The sequence below is a fragment of the Juglans microcarpa x Juglans regia genome, chromosome 2S (assembly GCF_004785595.1).
Source record: "Juglans microcarpa x Juglans regia isolate MS1-56 chromosome 2S, Jm3101_v1.0, whole genome shotgun sequence".
NCBI lineage: Eukaryota > Viridiplantae > Streptophyta > Magnoliopsida > Fagales > Juglandaceae > Juglans > Juglans microcarpa x Juglans regia.
In genome coordinates, this window is record NC_054597.1 from 452238 (window position 1) to 466767 (window position 14530).

General features: G+C 37.8%; 3 protein-coding genes across 4 annotated transcripts; 2 read left to right on the forward strand and 1 right to left on the reverse strand.

Annotated features, from left to right (window-relative positions):
- The first annotated feature begins 571 nt into the window (after positions 1 to 571).
- On the forward strand, positions 572 to 2751 carry LOC121251997 (pentatricopeptide repeat-containing protein At3g02490, mitochondrial-like). The gene has a single exon (XM_041151441.1). The coding sequence runs from the start codon at positions 681 to 683 to the stop codon at positions 2646 to 2648; it is 1968 nt and encodes a 655-aa protein (XP_041007375.1). The 5' UTR covers positions 572 to 680; the 3' UTR covers positions 2649 to 2751.
- A 5054-nt stretch (positions 2752 to 7805) lies between these two features.
- LOC121251999 (protein NSP-INTERACTING KINASE 1-like) lies at positions 7806 to 11403 on the forward strand. 2 transcript variants are annotated; one of them, XM_041151442.1, is made up of 11 exons: positions 7806 to 8329; positions 8435 to 8567; positions 8727 to 8798; positions 8879 to 9022; positions 9127 to 9198; positions 9290 to 9349; positions 9474 to 9571; positions 9696 to 9845; positions 9954 to 10295; positions 10381 to 10760; positions 10870 to 11403. In XM_041151442.1, exons 1-11 carry the CDS (start codon positions 8227 to 8229, stop codon positions 11188 to 11190), a joined length of 1875 nt encoding a protein of 624 aa, XP_041007376.1. In that variant the 5' UTR covers positions 7806 to 8226; the 3' UTR covers positions 11191 to 11403. The 2 variants fall into 2 exon arrangements, with proteins under 2 accessions (XP_041007376.1, XP_041007377.1); XM_041151443.1 differs by having other exon boundaries at positions 7819 to 8329; positions 9699 to 9845.
- A 1054-nt stretch (positions 11404 to 12457) lies between these two features.
- LOC121253270 (F-box/FBD/LRR-repeat protein At1g13570-like) lies at positions 12458 to 13913 on the reverse strand. Its single transcript, XM_041153268.1, has 3 exons — positions 13101 to 13913; positions 12836 to 12994; positions 12458 to 12730 (listed from the first exon to the last, which is right to left on the reverse strand). Exons 1-3 carry the CDS (start codon positions 13911 to 13913, stop codon positions 12458 to 12460), a joined length of 1245 nt encoding a protein of 414 aa, XP_041009202.1.
- Positions 13914 to 14530: the final 617 nt, after the last annotated feature.

Below are 14530 nucleotides of genomic sequence, written 5' to 3' on the forward strand. Positions count from 1 at the left end.
ATATAATAATAAAATATTATTAATTAATAATTTTTTATTTAATTTATTTGTATTACATTTTATAATTCTACCAATTTAATATTAATAATAATTATATTCTAATTAAATTAAATTAATATTTATTACATTTATCAAAATATTAAATTAACATTAAATATTAATATTAATAATGATTATATTCTAATTAAATTAATATTAATATTTATCACATTTATTAAATATTAAATTAATATTAAATATTAATATTTATAATAATTGTATTATAATTAACTTATCATTATAATTAACTTAATAATTAATATTCTAATTAATATTAACTAATTAATTTATTTTTATCACATTTTATATTTATTAATAATAAATAGAACCAAGTTTCTTAATATTTAGCTAACTTACTATTTATCTATATATTTGAAGAATCACTGTAGCAGAAGTTTAAAATTTTATAGAGATGTCTAATTTAATGCGGTGATTTTTTTTATATATATTGACTAAAATTTAGCTATTATTAAATTTTAACCAAACCATGCTTGCCCATCTAAGTCTTGTTTCTTTTTTTCTTTTTTTTTCCTCGTGTATCTCCATTTAAATACCAAAACTTGCATCCCCTCTTAAACCCTAATCTGTCCCCTCTCGTATACCAATTCTGTGTATTGCTAAAACTCTTCATCCCCAAAAGCATGAGACACCAATGGCGATTGCTTCTCCTCGGACGCCACCACCTTCTCCGATCTCAGCTTCACATTCATTCTCACTCCTCGCATTTCCAGGTACTCTCCAATCCCAACCTCCCATCACTCCACTCTCTCAATTCACTCTTCCACTGCACAGCTCCGCAACCCATTTCAGATTCCCAATTCACAAACCCTACGAATACGATTTCTAGTAGACTATCGTCTGAACCAGCCCTCGAAGAGAAAGATTCGGATCACATAGTTATAGCCGATATTTTTGCAAAAGCTATGGGTGTCGATGATACTAGGAAAGAGTTGGACTCGAGCGATGTCGTGCTTAGTCATGCATTGGCATTGAGGGTTTTAAGTAGGCTCGAATCAAGCCCCGATGCAGCGAAGAGATTTTTCGATTGGGTTTTGGAGAGTGATAGTGAAAGATTGAGCTCTAAATCGTATAATTTGATGCTAGGGATTCTCGGTAATTATGGGTTTGTGAATGAGTTTTGGGATTTGGTTGAGGCTATGAAGAAAAAAGGGTATGGGATATCCAAGGGCGTGCAAAACAAGGTCTTGGAGAAGTTTGGAAAGGATGGATTGGGTAGTGATATTGAGAAATTGAGGGGTGTGTATGCATCGGGTTCAGTGGATAATTCAATGGAGAAGGTGTGTTCGAGGGTGTGTAAAATTGTTAGGAGTGACGTGTGGGGTGATGATGTCGAGAGACAGTTACGGGAATTTGGTGTTACATTCTCAAGTGATATGGTTAAGATGGTATTGCAGAATGTTGGCGTGGAGCCGACGAAAGCATTGATTTTCTTTAGATGGGTGGAGGAGAGTGGTTTGTTTAAGCATGATAAGCAGACTTATAATGTTATGGCCAGGGTGTTGGGGAGGGAAGATTGTATCGACAGGTTTTGGAAAGTTGTTGATGAGATGAGAAGCAATGGTTATGAAATGGAGGAGGAGACATATGTAAAGGTTTTAGGGCGGTTTTGTAAAAGGAAAATGACCAAGGATGCTGTGGATTTGTATGAGTTTGCCATGGCTGGAGCACGGAAGCCTTCGGTCCATTGTTGTACCTTTCTATTGAGGAAAGTAGCAGTCAGTAAAGAATTCAATATGCACTTATTTTCGAGGGTTGTGAGGATTTTTACTCAGAGTGGGAATGTGATGACAAATTCTATGCTTCATGCGGTTCTCAAGTCTTTAACCAGCGTTGGTAGATTTAGAGACTGCAATAAGGTTTTGAAAGCAATGAAGGAAGGTGGGTTTGTGGCTAGCGGTCATTTACAGAGTAAAATTGTGTTCAAGGTTAGTAGTTCTGGTAAAAATGATGAGGCAAGTGAACTGTTGGAGACTTTGGAAAAATGTGGATCCAATCTTGATCATGGGACATGGGCTTCTCTCATAGAGGGGCATTGTGTGGCTGGCAATCATGACAAGGCTTCTGAGTGTTTCCAAAAGATGATTGAGAAGGAGGGAGTCTCTTCCGCTGGTAATGCATTTAACATATTGGTAAATTCTTATTGCCAAAAGAACAGGGCAATAGACGCAAGCATGCTTCTCGTTGGTCTGGTCAATGTAAAACAGTTAAAGCCTTGTCATAACACATATAAAGAACTGATAAGCAAGTTATTGGTTCAGGATGGGTTTAAAGATGCTTTGAAGCTTTTGGGGTTGATGAAAAACCAGGGATTTCCACCTTATGTGGATCCATTTATCAAGTATGTATCGAAGTCTGGAACTGGTGATGATGCTATTGTCTTTCTGAAGGAAATGACTTCGAAGAGGTTTCCAGCAACATCTTTGTTCATCCGAATGTTTGAGGCCTTCTTCAAGGCTGGAAGGTATACTGAAGCTCAAAATTTCCTTTCCAAATGTCCCGGATTCATTCGTAATCACGCTGATGTCTTGAATCTCATCTGTTCCGTTAATTCTAGAAAAGGTGTGTCTACGGCTAATTTGGCTGCTTAGGCATTATTACTGGGCTGTATTTCTGATTGTATCACGTCAGGATAATGTAGTATGGTATTTCTTTTTTGAGGAAATTTTGGAATGCATTTTTTCTTTTCTCCAATCTGAAATTAGTGATTATTGGGGCGTGATAAACTTTTTAGCGGCTAATAAAATTCATGCGGGCGTTGCTATTGAATATGTCCGGTGTACTTGGGCTCTTGCCTATTCTATCTTATAGTCAATACTATTTTATAGTCAATACAATCTTGTTTACAGATAAAAAATAAAATTAAATTCATAGTGTTTCAATTGCAAAGGTTTTTATCTTTCTGTTATTTTTCTCATGGACACGGTAATCAGTATTTTGCTTACTGTTGAACAGATTAAATGGATCCAATTTTCCATTTAAAGTGGAGGCGATAAGTGCAGTTTGACATGGCATTTCATTTCTTAAATAACAATGTCGGGGACTAGAAAATTGGTTTAATCCTACTGTACGTGCATGTTCTTCATATTTAATGGGCCTTTCTTCATTCTACAGTGAGTACGCCACAAGTCTTATTTTGGTCTTCATGTTTTATGGGCCAATCGGTATTCTATTCTACCTACTGATTGGCTACAAGCTTCTAATAATGTTAAAAACTCTGGAACTTGCTGAGTAATGCTTTCTAGGTAGAACCTGTGTCTACACATTGCCCCTCTGAAAAACTGAGATGAAAAATTATTTACATTGAAGACTGAAGAGCAAGTGAAAATAGACTAGATGGAAGCAACAGTTGTAAATTCGGATATCTTATACAAGTTTATAGGCTTCTAAATAACAAAGGTGGGAGGGATGGACCCAAAAATAATAGTAACAGCAGACTGCAGTAACAGGAAACCACAAGAGAGGGGGGGACCCGAACAAAGAGCCTCTTGTTCAGTCTACAACGCGGTCTTTCTGCAGAAATAATGACTTGTCTTGAGGAAAGGAAATCAAAGAAGCGTACCCTTTTCCATTTAAATCTCTGCGATAAAGCAAGTTCTATGAGTCTATCCTTTTGTAATAGATGTAATTGAGAATGATAGGAGAGAACATGTTGAGAGAGGTACGAGTCTTTCTAAAATTTCAAATGCATAGACATCTTTTTCAAGGTAGTACCTCAATTGTCCATATTTTTGTCACTTTTAAATTGTACCTCAAAATTGATATATCGATACTTCTCTTCGATGTTATTTATCTCTTATGCTTTCCCTTTGAAGACTCTTCATTTTGTTAATATATGTGTTACTCCTCACACTTGTCATTCGTCATTTCTTTGAAACTTCATTGGGTTACATATAGCACCTTTTTTTCCAGGCCGAAGACAAGACAGTATTGCCAATCTGTCGATTGACTTAGACCTATCGATAGAGCAAAATGCAATGAGCGTGACAAAACAAGCCTTACAAAATGGACTGCTGCTTCCCTCCATTTTTATCTCTGCATTTAATTTTTATTGTATAAATTGGTATATTACGCATGAAAGTTCTTTTTGGAGCTTTCCCTTTGATAGATATCCACATAAACACGAGGACGAGTGTAGTCCTTACGCCGGTGAACCCTCCAAGTTACAACATGGTCCAAAATCTGGGTACCCCTGGTTACAAGAAATGGAAAAAAGAAAAAGAAAAAGAAAAAAGAAGGCAGAGAAAGAAAAAGAGGACAAGGTGAGCAGAGAAAGAGCTATTATTGTTTTACTTTTACGGTGCTTGGAATGTAAAAAGAGTGGGGAATGGAGGGGGACCGGTTCAAATTATTCCGCCGCTATAAAGTGAGCTGAAGAGTCTATGGGGGTCCTTTTCATGATGTAAAAACATCATCCCTGTAGAATAGGAAGATGGATTGCTATGTTCCCTAAAACAAGCGCCATCTGAGCCATGTTCGGACTTGGGTACGATGACTGTCTTCCTTCGTGTTAACATATGAATTGGTTTTGCCTTCCTGTCCATGACCTGCCCCTTTGTCACATATATTATGTTTCCATTTATACCACCAATAATGGTTTTTCTTCCAAAATGGTGCATGCCCATTGACACAATGACATCCCTTCTTAATTTACCCTTTTTTTACACTAAATTAGTGTTGTTTGCTATGTTTTGTACCCATGGCACTAAACAACCAAACATGTACGGTTAAAGAAAATGTTCATACATGTATTTCCATCATTATCACTATTAATAAATTTAAGGTAAATCACGCTTTTAGAAAGAGGACGAGTTCAAACTTCGAAAGAAGGCCAGAAGTTCTTCGATCGTACTTGCGTGGGAGCACAAATTAAAGATGCCCCATTATACATTATGATTACTTTCTTAAAGAGGCCATTATCCTTACTCCCGCAGAAAGCACCTGTGCCATAATATTCATAATGAACAAATGTCATTAAGATGTTTGTAACTCTGTTGATACCAATCGATTAAACAATCACGGCATATGACACTCCAATGAACACCGCAGAGTTTGTGAAGCGGCTTATGACTCTTTTGAATCACAAAAAATAAAAAATAAAATAAACCCAACGAAACGAAATGAACGAGGGTACGGTGATGGCATAGGTATCTGGATTTTGAGTAGCACATGTATTTTCATTGGAGGGAAGAGTTTCAGAAAGAGTTATGAGTTACGGGGACAAGATGGGGCCTATGATTTCTAAGCAGGTGTGCAAGAGTCTGGCCTACTTTTGAGAACAGTGCCAAATTAGGAAGTGTCATGTGGATCTGTACTTAAGCCTTTCGATTTAAGCCTTAAAAGATCAGTACAGATCGTTACCACCTCGCTATCGAACTAAACCAACCATCATTTTGCAACACTACTCATGTCAATGATTATATTAGAACACGAGGAGTAATCATATCAATTGATAATCCCCTATCAATTCAGCTATTAATCAAACGGTAAGGTTTTGTTAAAATAATGCTAATAACTGCTGCTTTCAGCTGTCTAGTACTGGGGTCGATCCTGCATATTGTTCATGGATGAGTTTGTGAGAGCATGCACGTTGGTTGTCGCTGGATGGAGCAGCGTTCAAGCGGCACATGGAGTTGTTGTTGCTGATGGGAACCTTCTATTTTTTTTGTTTTTTTTTTTTCCCGTCGGCCATAGTTGCCAAACGTGATCTTTTTTTTATGAAACTTACCTCTGTGCGCGTGGGCTATGAGAGAGAACCATCGTTGGGGCTCACCAAATCAGTATCAAAACTTTGAGTGTCTATTAAGGTCAGCAACTGAGCTGAGTATCCATATCTTTAATGAACTTGTCATTTAATTTAATAACCTAGACTACATATTTCTCACACTCGCTATCTCCTAATTATAAGTATCTCTCATTCATTCTTGGATCTTATACTTCATTTATTTAAACATTCTTCAAGTAGAAGCTCTAAATTAATCTCCTTCATAAATAATGGAGGACCCAAGGAATCCAATTCCCATGTCCCCTATCCTATTGAGCTGTAAAACAAGTACAGAGCTAAGGGTGATGGTCCATATCACCAAAATGGTGCACATCAGCTTGTGCAATAAATCTTGTGATGCCCACTGGCTCTGGATGCATGCCTGATCATCTGTATATACAAGTGATGTTCACCATGTATCTTTCTTCTCATTATGGAAGTGAATTTAGTATTCACTAGGCAATGATTGGGTAAACATGACCACTGTCAAGAATGCAAATCAAGCCAAACTAATCACAGGATGCAGAGTTTAGTCATCTTCTAGCCGGTAGAAAAATGGTGGGTTCCCATTAGACATGGAATGCAGACAAAATAGTGGGTTATACTTTTATCTTGGATTATCGTATTCAAAATCAAAGCTTATGGTCCTGAGCACTGAGCAGTGAAGAAAGAGACAACAATGCCAAGCTGTTATCGGTAATTTTTGCCCGTAAACCGTGGACATATTTGTCATTGTGTTATAAATGACTGTTCTATTCTTATGTTTGGTCAATTTCTCTATCTTTGTCATATTAGAGTGTGATTGGGCATTAAACTGGAGGGGGGGTCCTTACATGCATCTCTTTCTAATCACATTGCTGCAAGCCAGCGATATATAGAACTACATCTTCTAGAGACATGAACCACTAGTTTTAGCTGTCCTCTTCTTTCTCGAAAAAAGAAAAGGAAGAATGAAAGTTTAAAGATGTAAAATAAAAGTTTTTCTTCATTGAATGCTATAATATTTATTAATCAGGATAATTTTGTCTAGATATTGTTTTCTATTTTATATTTGTTCCCTATAACATTTTAAATTTATTTCTTGAAATAGAGAGAGTGCAAAAAGAGGAAGAGATCATTTTTAAAATAAAAATATTTAAAGAAGCTGTAGTGCCTCTCTAAATTTAGAGAGATACTGAAGCTCAGTAGTATTTTAGAATAAAAAAAATTGATTTGGGTGTTTTATATAAATCTTAAGGTTTTTTTGGGTGTTTTATATAAATCTTAAGGTTTTTCTCTCAAATTTTAAGGTGTGTCACTGTGTTATAGAAGTATGCACACAACTGCCGGACCGTTAATAAACGCGCCTTGGCAGCGGCTGGAAATACTCACTTGAGAGAGAGAGAGAGAGAGAGAGCAGCTTTCGCTTTTTAAAGTTCTCTCTTTTTGAATAGTTTTTGAAGAATGACTGTCGGCTTGTGGTATGTAAAGCAAGGGCATGTGTGATTGTTAGCTGTTAGTGCTTTGTGGAATCTCTAAAGCACACTCAACACTTCACCATCCTGAAAGATATTAAATATGTAATTATATGAAATCATACTAAAAATTAATGGAAGAAACTAGAAAGGAAAAGAGCCGTACAAATATCCTCATAGTTCGTAGATAATAGATATAGGTAGGGGGTGGCCAAACCCATCATCAATCTCGAGCCCCATTACATTGAGATTCTCGCATTCTCAAATACTTAGAAAAAAAAACCGACTGTATTTGGGACTGTACTGAGTGGCCAAACTCATGGAATACTGGATTCCCCATAGTCCCAAGCAAAGCTTTTGATCCCATACAAATCCACACACTGACCTCTGACCATTTTGTGCTGAACAATTCAGTCATATGTATCGTTTTTTCCAAAAAATAATGATAATAAATCGACTGAATTCACTGACAGTATTATGCATCAAGATGACTCATGCCTGAACAGTGAAAAATTTGGTATCAGGATAATGTGCACGCAAAATGTAAAGTTTTCATCTTCATAACGCTTAGAGCTTTTTACTTAAAATGAAGTAGTGGAACAGAGAAATAAAAAATAGCACGCCCCCTTTACGCAAATGCATGATTGACACCCTAGGGGAATTTCCTGTCTCCTCGAGATTTGGTTCGTTTTGTTCTTTTTCTCATATATTTTTCTCTTTACAACCTCCTGACTCAATGACAAGCATGCTAGTTCCTTTTAAACAACCCAAAAACGGATTTTTTACTTGGGGTCTGACATAAGATTTTCGGTGAATGGGATTCTAGTATGGAAAGCAGGAAGTGGGGTTGTGAGAGACCACTTTGAGGGCTATTCTTCCAAGTAGCTCCATCACCCACCATAAGCAGGCTTTACTATCTGTGAGCCTCTGCTCATAGTAAATCTCAATTCAATGGCATTGAAAAGAAAAGAAACTTCTCTGTGTTTTGTGGCTTTTCTCTGTTTTTGGGCTTCTGCATATGGATTACTTTCTCCCAAAGGTGTAAACTTTGAAGGTAACTCCAAAATTTCTTTCCTCCTTCCCTTTAAAATCTGCAAAAAACGGTGTTCTTTAGGTGCCTATATGGTGCGAAATTATCATCTTGCTGCTTTGTTTGCAGTGCAAGCTTTAATGGGAATAAAAACTTCTTTAAAGGATCCCCATGGTGTCCTTGATAATTGGGATGGCGACTCTGTTGATCCATGTAGCTGGACCATGGTTACCTGTTCTGCCGAGAGCCTAGTCATTGGCCTGTAAGTCGTATTGCAATTCTATTTCTTGGAGCGAGACAGAGCATGATGTTAAACATTCTACTCCATGAAAAATAGCCAAAAGTTTGTAAAAGAAAAAACAAAACAAAACTAGAAAAGAAAAGAAATATGTTCTAAAGTTTTGAAATGTTCATGTTGCAGGGGTACTCCTAGCCAGAATCTATCCGGTACTCTATCTCCAAGTATAGGCAATCTGAAAAATCTTCAGATTGTGTAAGTTTCATTCACTCCTTAATGAAAATGGTTCTTCTTTGTAATTGGTTTTAATTAGTCTTCTCTGCACTACTCCGCAGGCTTTTACAGAACAACAACATTAAAGGACCAATCCCTGCAGAGCTTGGAAAGCTCTCGAAGCTTCACACACTTGATCTTTCGAATAACTTCTTCAGTGGGGAAATTCCTACAACTCTGGGTCATCTGAGAAGCCTCCAATACATGTAAGAATTTCTGAGTTAAGACTTGATGCTCAAAATCTATGTACAATAACTATGATATTATTCATCGGTCTATATCTGATGAGGTTTGCTTGAATTGACTATAGGAGACTTAACAATAACAGTCTCTCGGGAGCATTTCCAATGTCATTGGCTAACATGACCCAGCTTGCCTTTCTGTAATTCTCTTCTCCAATTTTTCTTTCGTCATGTAGAACTGTTTGATTTCTATAATTGAATTTTTTCTGAAAAAAAGGTTTTATTATTCAGTGATTTGTCCTACAACAGTCTGAGTGGACCTGTACCCAGATTTCCTGCTAAAACATTCAAGTAAATCTCTCTCTCTCTCTCTCTCTCTCTCTCTCTATATATATATATATATATATATATGTAGGACGAGTGCCCATGTGTGGAAAACCGTACAATAGATACTAAACTTCTCTTATCATCGCAGCATTGTTGGGAACCCTTTGATATGCCCAACAGGCTCTGAACCAGACTGCAATGGGACAACACTCTTGCCAATGTCCATGAACTTGAATGGTTCACAAAGTATGAATACAATACTTTTTTGGCTGTAGTTTTGTCTTAAAAACTGTGTCCCCTTTCCCTAATATGCAATTTCATGTTTTGTGTACTCGTCTTCATTCTGACCTCAAGATCTTTGCGCCTTAAGCAGCTCAGCCTTATAGTAGACCTAACAGTCACAAAATAGCCCTTGCCTTTGGCTTGAGCCTCGGATGCCTTTGTCTCATGGCCCTGGGATTTGGTCTTCTTTTGTGGTGGAGGCAAAGGCACCACAAACAGAAATTCTTTGATGTCAAAGGTTAGTGCTAGATGATGACACTTCAGAAACTGAAACATTTATGTGGCGTGTTTGAGTGCTTGGTAATAATTGGCTCGAGTTATAAGTCAAAATCTCTTGAAATTTCAGACCGGCATCATGAAGAGATTTCCCTTGGAAACTTGAAGAGATTCCATTTCAGGGAACTTCAAAGTGCAACCAACAGCTTCAGCAACAAAAGCATACTTGGAAAAGGTGGTTTTGGAAACGTGTACAAAGGAGTTCTCCAAGATGGGACTGTTGTGGCTGTCAAGAGGCTTAAAGATGGTAATGCAATTGGAGGAGAGATTCAATTCCAGACTGAAGTTGAAATGATTAGCCTAGCCGTGCACCGAAACCTCCTCAGGCTATATGGTTTTTGTGTGACGCCCACAGAAAGGCTTCTAGTTTACCCATTTATGTCCAATGGCAGTGTTGCTTCTCGTCTCAAAGGTAAACTAGTTAAAAGACAAGCAAACATGATTGCTATGCGAGATGCAGTGTTTTGCTAAATTAGACTCAAATTGATCTTTGACAGGAAAACCAGTCTTGGACTGGAACACTAGGAAGAGGATTTCCTTAGGAGCTGGCAGGGGACTATTATACCTCCACGAGCAGTGTGACCCGAAAATAATTCATAGGGACGTGAAGGCTGCAAATATATTGCTTGATGACTGTTGTGAGGCCGTGGTAGGAGATTTTGGCTTGGCAAAGCTTTTGGATCACCAAGATTCACACGTTACCACAGCAGTGAGAGGCACGGTGGGGCATATAGCCCCGGAATATCTTTCCACCGGTCAGTCCTCTGAGAAAACAGATGTCTTCGGATTTGGGATCCTTCTCCTAGAATTAATTACAGGCCAGCGAGCACTAGAATTCGGCAAGGCAGCCAACCAGAAAGGTGCCATGCTCGATTGGGTGAGTACAAGTTCTACATAGGCTTTTCTTTCACAATAGTTTATGCTTATTGCTGTGGTATTAGTCTATTTTGGATATACATTTACGTGACATCGAGTTATGATCACAGGTAAAGAAAATCCATCAGGAGAAGAAGCTTGAAATGCTTGTGGATAAGGATCTTAAAAGCAACTATGACAGAATTGAGCTGGAGGAGATGGTTCAAGTGGCTCTTTTGTGCACCCAATACCTCCCGGGCCACAGACCCAAAATGTCTGAAGTTGTTAGAATGCTTGAAGGTGATGGGCTCGCCGAAAGATGGGAAGCTTCTCAAAGAGTTGAATCTACCAAGTGCAAACCCCATGAGTTCTCTGCATCAGATAGATATTCTGATCTCGCCGATAACTCTTCCCTACTAGTCCAAGCAATGGAGCTCTCTGGGCCAAGATGAATAAATTCCGACATTGATTTATTTACTATTGTATCTATGAAAGTTAGAATTTTGATGGGACAAGTTATAGTTGAAGATATTCATAAAAGGTAAGGAAGATCGAAAGCCTTTGCTGTATAGATGTCGTATACAGGAACTCTAAAATACTCCGATCTTTTCTTCAATTGTACAGAATATTTTGAGATTGAAATTTGTTGGTTGTTTGTATTCCAACTCTGTGAGGGAAAAAGAATCCATCCCCTGAACTTTATAGAACAATTAGTCCAACATCATGGCAGTAATTTGAAAAAGTTATAATGATAAGATGATATGAGATGAAATACTTTCACTATCCAAACGAGAAATCTTCAATCATGTTACTCTTGTTTGGTTTTATGCACCGCTAGTAATAAGAAACCTCACAAAATTTGCTTGAGCGAGGAAAGAGACCAATAGCTCTTCACAAAATGATTTGATATTTTTTTTTTTTAATTTCAATTTTGTTACGTGTAATGTCCGACAAATGAGTAAAAAACACCTATTTTAAACTAATATATGTAAGCTGTCCAATGCTACCAATTATCTGGAGACGAAATGTCCGTCGACTCTAAAAACTTGTATCTTAGATTATTCTATTACTATTTAATATTTTATCTTTGATTTGTTACCATTTTTTCACTACTATTTACAGTTTATATGACATCGCCTTTCTAGCCAAACATCTATCTTTATTGGTCATCCAGATTGCGCATAAGTAGATCAAAACATGCAGTATCATTAATGTCTTACGGGTCATTCTCATTCAGATTGCCCCAATTCTGGATCATAACAATCCGTAGTATCATAGACCTCGGCCCAACGCATGAGCTTTAAATAGGAGTTGTAGTCTACATTATATATTACACTGCAAAATTAGTTTAGTATTGCTCCTCTTATCCAACATTACCTACCTTCTACCCTCATTTGTGCTCTCAACCCTTCGCACTAAATCCGAATCCTAATGTTTTTTTTCGTGCCTTGCATGATCTTCTTTTGGACCTAGTCAAAGATGCAAGTGAAGTGTTGAGAAAAACCCAGTAACACTAAAGTGCTTACATTCCCATAAGATATCATTCTTCCAGTCTGACTCCGTGATTTTATCATCAAAGGTCACAGCAAAAAAAAAAAAAAAAAAAAAAACTATCCTGATGCTTGACAAATTGTTTGTAGTTCTTGATATTCTAGAATATATACCCAGAACATGCAAGTATGCAAAGACAGAATTAGGGATACCTCGAAGAGACAAGGCTTACAAGGTTAAACTAATAATCTTCACATGTTCTGAAGCCCGCTCAACTCTCTGAAGTAGCGATTCAGAAAGCCTTTCACCTCTGTATTTTACAATAGTCATCATCTCAAGCACCGGCGAATGAGCAAGAATAAACCTGATAAACTCCAACTCAGGTGTTGTGCCCCATATACCTCTTATCTTCACAACTTTAAGTTTGTAGAAGTACGAGCCTAATAGGCACTGTGCCTTCAGAAAATGCACGACAGGGTTTGAATCATTAGAAGGACCAACCTATAGAGTCAAGAAGATAGGAAATTATATTCCTTAAATTAAAGCAGCTGTAAACAAGAATTTTAGCAAATAAATTGGAAAGAGAAAGAGAACACTAAAACTCACTGAAATAATCAGTTCCTCTAAATTTGGGGCGCTACTAAGCAGGGAAAACAGGACCCTCACATCCATTATGCTCTCAAATCTGATTTCCCTTAGGTCAAGCGCAAACAGATGGTCAAGCATGATAGGAAGTCTCTCTGGTACATCATTATAAGCAAGGAACTAGCAACAAACGCACAAAATACATACAAGAAAGATAATTTGTCAATATTTAGGGAAGAAAGAGAAACAAAAAACATCAAGCAGAAAAAAAAAGAGAGACTATTACCTCAAGAAAATGACTGCATAAAATAAGCTTGCCAATACCATGCAGACAACCAATAACTCTGACCAAATTGCAAGCTTTTACTTGATCAGGACGCTGGGGTATGATCCTTAAGCGAATATCAACACTTGAAAGAAGCGGAGCATTTTCGAGACAAATATCTTCAAACTTGGAATCTATTTTTAGGTGCTTAAGTTTAAGACTGTTGATCTTAAGAAAAGATGGGTGATGAATGTGCAACAACATCAAACTTTCAAGTACGGGGCAGTTACCAACTAAAACTTCTAGTGTGTAACTGCTAATGGAAACGTGAGTGAGATGGAGGCTTGCAAGACAGTTAAAACCTCTGAATGTAGGAGACAGACTGACTATGCAACCATAAAGTTCCAAGCAACTTAACTGCGGACAAGAGAATAGGCAAGAAGGCAACTTAAAACGCTTAACACTGTCAAACTCCTGCAGAATCAACTCCTTGATACCTTTCTCTGTTAAAAATTGAATCCACTGCTCCAAATCAGAATGGTTTGGGTGGCAATAAGTAGCAAGCTTAAACTTCTCTATTGGGCCACTGTGATTTAACCGGACCTGATGAATGATTTTCATGATCTCTTTCCATCTTACTACTTTGTCTGATAAATAACTGGGGAGACATGTGTCGTTAATAATGAACTGTGAAAGGCCAGTCCATTTGGATCTCCATTTACGCGATAAGATACTAGTCCTTGCAGCTTCTTTTAACGGCATGCTGACAAGAATTGTGTCTAATACATCCCATGGTAGATTGCTAATCCTGTCAACATCAGTATGCTTTTCCATCTCGGTCGTACCAGGCTGATAAACTTTTCTCATGTTCTGAAGATGAACAAATTTAATCAATGTCCATTCTTAAAAACAAAAGCATATACATCAGAAGCAAAAGTACTTTGACGTATGAAAAGAACAGATCGTGTTACGGACAATAGGTACAACAAGAAAGTGCTCAAACTTCAAGACGCTTTTTCAAATCAAGTTGAAATAAGAATAGCGAGAGAGAGAGAGAGGGGTGCCGGCGGGGGGGGGGGGGGGGCGGGGGGGGGGGTGTGGAGATAATTGACCACAATAACCAACAAAACATAAATTCACTAAATCCAGCACCAATTGCCTTTCCCGAGGTACCGAGTAGTGCTGAAGCAACCACACATCTCGTGCGACAAAATTTTCATTCCTCCGTCATTAACCACAAAAAACCCTAGGTGAGGGACTTGCCCACCATACTTGTTCTCATGCCCAGATGGCCTAGTAGAGAGGGGGGGGGGGGGGGGGGGGGGTGTGTGTCCTGGACGTTAATTCCCCGGGGAGAGAGCATACAGGAAGATACGTTTTTCCCCTTTCAGTAAAAAGAAAATGATCCATGAGCGACTGCTTCAAGTTCAATATCCCTCCCTTAACGACAC

What these genes read in the sequence shown, in the direction of transcription:
- LOC121251997 (XM_041151441.1), top strand. Translation starts at nt 681, where the DNA reads ATGAGACACCAATGGCGATTGCTTCTCCTCGGACGCCACCACCTTCTC.
- LOC121251999 (XM_041151442.1), top strand. Translation starts at nt 8,227, where the DNA reads ATGGCATTGAAAAGAAAAGAAACTTCTCTGTGTTTTGTGGCTTTTCTC. An exon ending in GAGAGCCTAGTCATTGGCCT is followed by an intron (nt 8,568 to 8,726) that starts GTAAGTCGTATT and finishes TTCATGTTGCAG; the next exon opens with GGGTACTCCTAGCCAGAATC. An exon ending in GAACTTGAATGGTTCACAAA is followed by an intron (nt 9,572 to 9,695) that starts GTATGAATACAA and finishes TTGCGCCTTAAG; the next exon opens with CAGCTCAGCCTTATAGTAGA.
- LOC121253270 (XM_041153268.1), bottom strand. Translation starts at nt 13,913, where the DNA reads ATGGAAAAGCATACTGATGTTGACAGGATTAGCAATCTACCATGGGAT. An exon ending in TATGCAGTCATTTTCTTGAG is followed by an intron (nt 12,995 to 13,100) that starts GTAATAGTCTCT and finishes GTTTGTTGCTAG; the next exon opens with TTCCTTGCTTATAATGATGT. An exon ending in TAGAGGAACTGATTATTTCA is followed by an intron (nt 12,731 to 12,835) that starts GTGAGTTTTAGT and finishes TTGACTCTATAG; the next exon opens with GTTGGTCCTTCTAATGATTC.